This window comes from Curcuma longa, chromosome 7 (genome assembly GCF_044706935.1).
Source record: "Curcuma longa cultivar G26 ecotype Majalengka, Jawa Barat chromosome 7, ITB_CL_G26_1.1, whole genome shotgun sequence".
NCBI lineage: Eukaryota > Viridiplantae > Streptophyta > Magnoliopsida > Zingiberales > Zingiberaceae > Curcuma > Curcuma longa.
Window position 1 is genome coordinate 11,523,247 of NC_133867.1, and position 9,516 is coordinate 11,532,762.

Genomic DNA, 9,516 nt, shown 5'->3' on the forward strand with positions numbered 1-9,516 from the left:
CAGTTATAGGTGCTTAGTAGTTGCATCTCTCTTGTAGTTTCCTGAAGTAAAAAAGATTATGTAGAACAAATAATGGAGTAGGCACTCTAAAAGTAGGCAATTAAGTAGGAACAAAAAGTACTTTTACTGCAAATGTAAGAAATAGATATTGCTAAAGAGGAAAAGAATCAAGGTGAATTATGCTGAAAAAAGGATGCCACGATATGCAGAGATTGTGAACTCCAAAATATTTAGTGACTAGGAGAATAAGCAGTCAAGAATCTTGAAGAGCTTAGACTCATGAACTCAACTGGAAATTGAATACCATGACAATAGGAATGAAAGAAGTCCAGTAGTGGCTCAAGCTAAAAGAAGAAATAGAATAACAAAAAAATATTTACAAAAACAAAAACAAAAGAAAGAGGGGAAAACTAGTACCATACCTTAAAGATTACATTTCCCTCTAAATCAACATGACAATGGTATATATAAGCCTTACTGGAATCCCAGTCCAAGCACTGCAACATAATGAATGAAAATATTAGACATATCCTTGGAACAATTCTACATATGCTTGTACACTATTTCTATCAGAAAATAAAAAATCACAAAGAATCTACCAAATTGAGATGTTAATTCATGAATTATAACAATAATAACAGCAACAACAATAAACAATAATAATTTTACAGAGAACAATAATTATTAATTTAGGAATGAGCATAAATAAAATTTTAGAGAAACTGCAAACTTACCTTTCACCTATCAAGTAGCGGAATGCATTTAGACCCCAATTCCTCCCAAACAACTGACTCAAACTGATTCATGTTCAACGATTGAATTTGCTTGATAAATTCAACTGATATAGTTTCTTCTAACTTGTACCTAAAAAGGACAAGAAGATAATTGAGATAATCATGCTAAAATTGTTGAAATGTATCCGCTATGTTGGATTATAACATCTAGTCATACTATCTAGCACGGTTGATTGGTCATGATTTCAAGTGTTGATTGGCCAATGTGATGTAGACACTTTAAGCTCGTCGGAGTTTCCATCACCCACAATGTGAGGTGAGATAACACGAGACACTGATGCACTAAAGCTTCATTTGCATTTAGTGCAAAGCTTTTACCAACTTTAATGAGAGAAGTGTCGTGATTCTTCCTTGTGATTAGAAACATTAGAAACATGGGGAACTAAGAATATATTACACAAAAAGCACAAATCACTTGCCTTCCTAAATAACTTAGAATCAAAAAAGCCTTCCTGAATTCAAGCTGGCCCAGTGCTACGAGCTGAGAACTTATTGACTGCCCAGATGACAACGGCTCCACGTATCTAGGATCGCTCTGAAGTGATTCATCTGTTTTGCAGCATAAGATAAACCAAAATTTTCTGAGTAATTTGTATGCAGACAGCAACAAATTCCTACTCTAAATAAATATTTCTTAAATGGAAACTTTGTAATTTATGGTAAAACTGTTTTGTTCGGGCACAAGAAGAAGAAATCCATTACCGGAACACACGCCACAGCTGCGCGAAGGAGAGGAGGAGCCCAAGGACAAAGCGACACTCTCCTGGGTGGGTATAGGGCGGAAGTTATTCGCCATGTGCAAGATGAAACCAGAAAAATTTCTTATTCTTCTTCCTGACATCTGCATCAGGACGTCTAAGGCGACGGCCTCCCCCAGGTCGGCCAGGGCCCTCCTGGCCCCAGGGTCCGGCGGAGGCAGCGACTGCTCGACACAAATCCGGTGGAGTAACTCCTCAACGGGCCTAGGAAGCCAGACTGCGTCGCCTTGGCGGGCATTGACGTGCGCCATGGATCGACCGATCCTGGTCGGCGATGGCTGGGGTTTCGTGGCACTTGGACAAGAACTTTTGCCGGGCGAGGGATCCAACGGGTAATTGCTACTTTTTGAAAAAAGTGGGGGATTCGAGATATAATGAATGTGCCGCGCCGCACTAGAATTTGAACCGTTCGCTGGAAACAGAGCACTCGATAGCCGTTGGTTACGATATTGTCTCGGCATTAAGATGCGAGTTGTTGCACAGGATCCTTCGTCTTTCTCTGGACGGTGGACGGTGGACGGTGGACGGTGGACGGTGGACGGTGGACGGTGGACGGTGGACGTGACTTTTTTTTTTTTTAATTTACAAGAGGTATCTGGGCATTTGGCACCAACTAGTCCCCTTGGCTGATCGGTCCTGTCCCACGGCCTTCAACTAGAGTCCCTATCGGCCAGCGAGGGTAAATCAGGAGGATTCACTGGCACCTACATTCCAGCCCATTATCAAATTGGGATCCACGTGTCCGACCAGCACAGCCGACTGCCACGCTCCAAGCATTAAACCCAGTGAGACGCATTCCGAAGGAATCTAACCATGGAAGTGGCGGAGAGCGAAGGGTGGACGTGACTTTTGAACGATGTTGACGTCGCTTTCAAGGACAAGACAATTTGATGTTTATTTAAATCGGCTTCCGATATTAAGGATCCATTTGTTCAAATAAATAAATAAATATATATATATATATATATATATAAAAGAAACGATTAGAATTTTTATTCATAGTATGGTTCTCAACTCATAGTATCTCCTCGGCTTTTCCAAACGCATTAGTTATTTCTTGGTCTCAAAGATATATATTTTTTTATAATTTAAATATTTAAATCTTGGACTTAATTAATTTTGAAGGTAGGATGAATTTTTTATAAATTTAAAAGTACGAATGACGTCTTAATAGTTAACATCCCATATTGTTTTAATGACCTCTTTCATCAATTGAAGAAATTTTTATGAAGTAATTTTTTAAAAAATAATGTATTTGAAATCAACATGACACACTGCATATAGTGGGATCTATAACCATGTTTGAAATAAGATGAAATAAGATATAGTGACTATGAGATTGTCATCCTTGGTCATGGTTCAAATTTCTATGAGGATTTAATTGATAAATTAGTTTTAATAATAAATGGGAAGAGTGTACTCTTGCTAAATTTTATATGTTATCTTTTAATAAAAGTGATAATCTAAAAAAATGTATAGTTTTTATAATGATTGGGTTGAAGGTTTTTGGATACATTTTCTATGACATCCATATAACTCTTTAAATATCCTTGCAGAGCAGCACAAACTCAATGTAATGAGAAAGTCTATATATATATTTTTTGTAAAAAGGTAAAATTCGCTACCCAGCGATCTCATACGGTCGGTCCATGATCATTTATGATAAGGTAAATTGAAAAGCTACAGTTGACCACGACGGAGGAGGATATTGTCTCGGCTTCGCCGAGATTCGAATCCTTGTCCTCTTCTGTAACTCTGCTCCGTCGTAATCAACTCAGCTATGCTCCGGGGGCAAAAAAATATATGTCTTGTTATGGTCGTATGCCTTGATCATGGTTAGTCGAATCTAACGGGACATGGAGTCTGGACCGAGTCGAGTCGCTTGAAATCGTCGAACCGAGTTCTCCTGAAGCACCAAGTCGAACCCTCAGAAATGTTGCCCTATCAGGACATTTAGGCCGAACCGTCTCCGTCCCATTCGGCTCGGACGATCCTTGTACCAGCCCCCGTCCCTTCACATCAATTAGACAAGATCACATCGGCCCTCATTCCCGAAGAGAAGACACCATCGCATGGCCCGAGTGGAATCCAGGCAGCTCGACCCCTTGCTGCCTAGGACACCTCCTTCCCGAGTAGGCCCAATCGGCCCGGGCTTGTCCCCTAAGGCCAAACCGAATCACTTGTCTAAAGGTCCCTCTAGCCGACCCGATCTTACGCGGATACGCTGTCGAGCCGAGTTGATCTCCATCGGCCCTCCACGACATTAGTCTGTTCTAATATTGGAAAAGACAACTCCCTCATCGTACGATTGTGAATGTCCTCCTAACCCTGCTGCAGCTCATCATGATAAATTTCTAAAAGATATGGAAGCATACTTCCTTAAATGCAAGTCAACGATGGGACATCGGTGCTGACTATACTCTATTCTCTTACACATTCATAACGACGATGGGATTTTAGTCACATCTTTTGATGTGACCTAACGTCATCGACTCATATAAAAGGTCAGTTGGTCATCAGAGAGAGGTATGCAATCTCAGCTCCCCTATTCCTTCCTCTACATTTTTTCTTGCTCTCTCACCCACTGACTTAGGCATCGGAGTGGTCGCGCTAGGATCCTCCTGGCCTTCCCTCTCATCTTCTTTGTGTTCGCAGGCTTCGTGGTGCTCGCAGGTCCTTCTCTCTAACCCCTTCGTGGCCTTTTGAGGTCTTGTTGCTGGAGAAGACGGTCGAAGCTTCCTGGTGCAGATCTCAACAGGAACATGTCTCAATCCATCAAATAATGTATTCCTATCAACCTCAATAAATTGATGTTATGAAAAGAAAGCATTCTTAACTTAGGAGATTGATAGGGGCATTATGCTCATTCAAAGCTAGAAGAAATCTTTTCAACTGAGAGTATACTAATAATGAATGATCATATACCAATCGTTTATCATTACAAGTGTTGCATAAAATCATTCTATTGCTAAAATTATATATTCGCCTGTCAACTTAATATATATAATCAATTTGTAAGTGATGCGGGAAGTCAAGGGGGGCTAAGCGTGTGGTCAAGGTCCAAGCCACGGCGGCAGATCCTCTCGTTTCAGCAGAGGAGATCCTCTCGTCTCGGTAGAGGAGACTCCCCTCGCGGCGGATCCTCTCGTCTCGGCAGAAGAGACTCCCCTCTCGGCGGAAGAGACTCCCCTCGCGGCGGATCCTCTCGTCTCGGCAGAGGAGATCCTCTCGTCTCGGCAGAGGAGACTCCCCTTTCGATGAATCCTCTCGTCTCGGCAGAGGAGACTCCCCTCGATGGCGGATCCTCTCGTCTCGGCAGAGGAGATCCTCTCGGCGGATCCTCTCGTCTCGGCAGAGGAGACTCCCCTTTCGGCGGAGCCCCGCGTCTCGGACGGAAGAGACTCCCCTCTCGGCGGATCCGCTCGTCTCGTTGGGGAAGGCTCCCCCATCTCAGCCTATCCCCGCGTTCCGGTCCAGGGTCAGCCTCTGAGGCCTCCCCCTTTAGAAAGATTTGCCCCATCTCTGTCATTTCCACCTTCAAACGCAGCCACTCCACCTCTATCCAGGTAGGTTTTAACCCTAACCTCGACCTTCTGACACCCACCACTGTCTCCATCACTGGAAGGGCGCCAGACCAGCATGCCGCCTGAACACAAACACTTTCGGCGTCGATCCTAGTCGCCCCCACCCGCATTAATGGTGACTCCCATCGCATTAATGGCGCTTCTCGTCCCTATACGTGGCGTGCTCTTCTAACCTCGTGGCTCTCACGCATTATCATGAAGCGGGCATGGGAAGTCAGACCCACCTTCTCCTACGAGTGCTCCCTATAAACGTAGCTCAGAATACGGGGGGGGGGGGGGGGGGGGGGGGGGGGGGGGGGGGGGGGGGGGGGGGGGGGGACAAAGGGAAGGTTCTCCTAGTGATAAGGCGGCGCATCCGAGGCACGAGGTAGCCGCCTTCTCGTACGGAGTTTAAAGGTTGGTTATAAAAGGAATAATTGAGAACCATGCAAGGAGGTATGGAAAGAACTCCGTCTGACCCCCTTTACTTTTGACTTCCCCGAAGCGAAATCCTAACTTGAGCGTCGGAGTGGCTCACCAGGATCCCCCGGGCGCCAGTCTAACATCCCTTGCTCAGTGTGTTGCAGGATACCTTCGCAAAGAGAGGCGCCCTAAGACCCCCCGTCAAGTCCCAACCGGTGATCACTCCTGTTAGATAGTCCATTGACTGGTGGCTTGACCATCTACGACAAAGGGAAGGTTCTCTTAGTGATAGGCGGCGCATCCGAGGCACGAGGTAGCCGCCTCCCCGTACGGAATTTAAAGGTTGGCTATAAAAAGAGTAACTCATAACCATGCAAGGAGGTATGGAGAGAACTCTGTCTGACTCCCTTTACTTTTGACTTCCCTAAAGTAAAACCCTAACTTGAGCGTCGGAATGGCTCACCGGGATCCCCCGGGCGCCAGTCTAACCTCCCTTGTTCAGTGTGTTGCAGGATACCTTCGCAAGAGAGGTGCCCTAAGACCCCCCGTCGAGTCCCAACCGGTGATCACTCCTGTTAGATAGTCCATTGACTGGTGGCTTGACCATCTACGACATTTGGCCGGAACATTTTGACGCCGTCTGTGGGAAAACTGAGCTAGGTGTCGTAATAGTTAACACTAGAAGGACTGCTGACAGTCGTGGGCAGGCCGACAAAAGGAACCCGGGGGAAGGGGTGTCCTTGACTCCCGCGCAACTAGACCACCTTGTGGACCAGATCATGCAGAGGATCGCGGCGCTTGCAACGGCAGCCGCCGGCGCCACCGCCACCGCCCACGGGGGAGGTACCTCAGCCCCAGGTCTGGCGGACAACCAGCTAGCCAAGCTCCTGCGCCTGGCCCAAATCCGCCACAGGTGGCAGCCTCCCTCCAACGGGAAGTCCCGTCTGCCAGAGAGGATTCCCGAGAGTCCCACACCGGAGAAGCCCCTTTACCCGACCACAAGGGTAAAGCTCCCACTGTCTCGACGGAGGAAAAGGAGAATACCCCATTCGCCAAAGAGATCCTGGAACAAGAACTTCCTCGCCATTTCCAACAGCCGTAAATGAGACTACTCAGGCACCACCGACCCAGATGACCACATGTGCCGCTTCGAGCATATGGCCCTACTACATCAGTACGCTGATGGGGTAAAGTGTCGCGTTTTCTTGAACACCCTGGCGGACCCCGCTTCAAAGGTGGTTTCAGCATCTCCCCTCGCTCTCCATTCGGACTTTCAAGGACTTCAATACGACCTCTACACCAGTTCGCCAGCTGCCGGAAGTACCAACAGACCCCCCTAGACTTGTTTGCCCTGAAGCAGAAGCCTAAGGAGACTCTGAGAGAGTATCTCCATCGCTTTGATGGGATGGTTTTGAACATGTCTCCTACTCCGTCCGATGTACTGATTAGCGCTCTCACGCAAGGACTAGCAGAGGGGAACTTCTTCAGGTCCCTTGTAAAAAAGCCTCCGGGAAGTTACCAGCAGCTCCTGGACCGGGCCAACAAGTACATACACCTGGAAGAAACCCAGATAGCCCGAAAAACAGACGGAGGCCCCCCTTCCCGCCCAAAAAAGAAATCGGCCCCTCCTTCGCCGAGACAAGAGGCCCCCCCCGAAGTTGCTCAACTACAAGAGCGGACGCATCGTCTAGACCGTAGATTCGGCCCCTCTCTTCACCACGGAGCCTGGCCTGACGGGGGCACCTCCCGGCCGTTTTGCACGTACCATCAAACTCACAGGCATGGAACCGATGAGTGCCGGGAGCTTGCACAAGAGATCAACCGCCTGGTGAAGGAAAGACAACGGACCTGAGGAGCTCCCTTCCCTGCTCCTCAGCACGCTCCTGCCCCCGACCACCGGCAAAGGGACTATCCTCCACGTCGTTACCCGTCTCCGGAGGCTGCTGCCCCTCACCGGAATAGAGAGCGTCGCCGACATCCCTCGCCACCTCGAAGAAGTCCTCGGCGAGACGCCCCCGGAACGAAGAAAACAGACAAGGACGGCAGCACCAGGAACCTCACAGGGAACGTCCGCCTACCCCCCAAGAAGCTCCCAGCAATGCCGCCTATCGCGGCAACATTAACATGATTTCCGGGGGATCCACTGATGGAGATTCACATCGCGCTCGTAGGGCCCACTATCGAAGCTTGGAGACATACGACGTTGAGGTATGTAAGACTGGTCCTCTCATCCATTTCGGCCCACAGGATTTAGCAGGAGTATCCACGCCCCACGACGATGCCCTGGTCATACGGGCCACCATCGCCAACTATAATGTGGGTCGGGTCTTCGTCGACACCGGCAGCTCGGTTAACGTCCTCTACAAGGAGGCTTTCGCCCAGATGCAGATCGACAGGCACGAGTTGCGCCCCATGTCCACAGCCCTCTTCGGATTCTCTGGGCACGAGGAGCAACCTCTCGGGCAAATCAACCTCCCACTGTCTTTGTTGGGAGAGCCTCTGCGACGCACCCGTAGCGTCACTTTCGCGGTAGTAGACGCGCCCTCCTCCTACAACGTAATACTCGGAAGGCCTACCCTCAGCGCCTTCCAAGCTGTCGTGTCGACCTTCTACCAAAAAATCAAGTTCCCCGTGGCTTATCAAGTGGGGATGGTAAGCGGAGACCAAGGTACGACACGTAGCTGTTACGTGGATGTTGTGCAGGTCGGGCACAAGCGAGCGAGGACTATCCAGAATGAGGTTCAGACCCTCCACGAGGCATCTCCTCCAGGGCATGCTTGCCCAAAAGAGGAAGTGCCGATAGTGCCAGGGAAGCCGGAGCGCGTCACACAGATGGCCTCAGACTTGCCGCCCGAGCTCAAGAAAGCCTTGGTCGAGAGCCTCACCCACAACCGAGACGTATTCGCCTGGGCGCCACAAGAAGTCAACGGAGTCTCCCCAGATCTCATGGAGCATCGCCTCAACATCCTGCCCGGATCTAGGCTTGTGCGGCAGAAAAAGCGGAATTTCTCACCAGCACAAAATTTAGTAATATGGGAGGAGGTCGACAAGCTCAAGGACGCCGGACATACTCGCGAGGTGCAATTCCCCCCTTGGCTCGCCAATGTGGTGCTCGTCCCCAAGCCGGGTAACAAATGGAGAGTCTGCATCGACTTCCGCGACCTCAACAAAGCTTGCCCGAAGGATTGTTACCCCCTCCCTCGGATTGACCAGCTAATTGACTCTACTACTGGCTGTGAATTCATATGTATGTTGGATGCTTACCAGGGGTATCACCAGATCCCCTTAGCTGTAGAAGACCAAGAGAAAGTTAGCTTTATCACTGTTGATGGTACTTTCTGCTACACTGTGATGCCCTTTGGCTTGAAAAATGCTGGTGCTACCTACCAACGCCTCATGGATAAGATCTCCAGTAACAAATCGGGCATAACGTAGAAGTTTACGTAGACGACATCCTTATCAAGTACCCCAAGGCCAAGACGCTGCTCTCCGATATCGAAGAAACCTTTGCCACTCTCCGATAAAATGGGCTCAGACTCAACCCCCAACAAGTGCGTTTTCGGCGTAAAGAGCGGGCGTTTCCTGGGGTATATCGTCACCGAGAGGGGGTGATGAATTGAGATTTTATTAATTTTAAATCGATTTATTCTTGGGCTTTTACATGAAAATGATCATTTATTGAATCGATTTGACCATATTTGTCCTATATTGCATAATTTGAGGTTTGATATAATTTTTGTGATTTAATGGTGATTTTTTGGCATTAAATGGATTTTTATTGATTTTAGGGCTAACTCGGATCCAACTCAAGCTCAACCGCGGTCAAATCGAGTCAAAATTGTCAAATTGATCGAGCTAACACGGAGGACATGACTAGATCGAGCCCGATCAAAAAATTACCCTAGAGCCCTAAAGCCAGATCAAGTCTAGCACCGTCGGATTTAAAATCAAAGGTCCAGATCGCTTGATTAATCAAAA

At 48.0% G+C, this 9,516-nt stretch overlaps 2 protein-coding genes across 2 annotated transcripts; one reads left to right on the plus strand and one right to left on the minus strand.

Moving 5' to 3' along the window:
* Positions 1–422: 422 nt before the first annotated feature.
* Positions 423–1,602, minus strand: LOC141831457 (putative RNA-dependent RNA polymerase 3). The gene is made up of 4 exons (XM_074718813.1): positions 1,497–1,602; positions 1,214–1,343; positions 735–864; positions 423–497 (listed from the first exon to the last, which is right to left on the minus strand). Exons 1-3 carry the CDS (start codon positions 1,588–1,590, stop codon positions 738–740), a joined length of 351 nt encoding a protein of 116 aa, XP_074574914.1. The 5' UTR covers positions 1,591–1,602; the 3' UTR covers positions 423–497; positions 735–737.
* A 6,060-nt stretch (positions 1,603–7,662) lies between these two features.
* LOC141832639 (uncharacterized) lies at positions 7,663–8,973 on the plus strand. Its single transcript, XM_074720104.1, has one exon. The coding sequence runs from the start codon at positions 7,663–7,665 to the stop codon at positions 8,971–8,973; it is 1,311 nt and encodes a 436-aa protein (XP_074576205.1).
* The last annotated feature ends 543 nt before the right edge of the window (positions 8,974–9,516 follow it).

Coding starts and splice junctions, on each gene's coding strand:
- LOC141831457 (XM_074718813.1), bottom strand. CDS start 1,590: ATGGCGAATAACTTCCGCCCTATACCCACCCAGGAGAGTGTCGCTTTG. Junction 1,344..1,496: donor CAGCTGTGGCGTGTGTTCCG/GTAATGGATTTC, acceptor GCTGCAAAACAG/ATGAATCACTTCAGAGCGAT. Junction 865..1,213: donor ATTCTAAGTTATTTAGGAAG/GCAAGTGATTTG, acceptor TGTCCTTTTTAG/GTACAAGTTAGAAGAAACTA.
- LOC141832639 (XM_074720104.1), top strand. CDS start 7,663: ATGATTTCCGGGGGATCCACTGATGGAGATTCACATCGCGCTCGTAGG.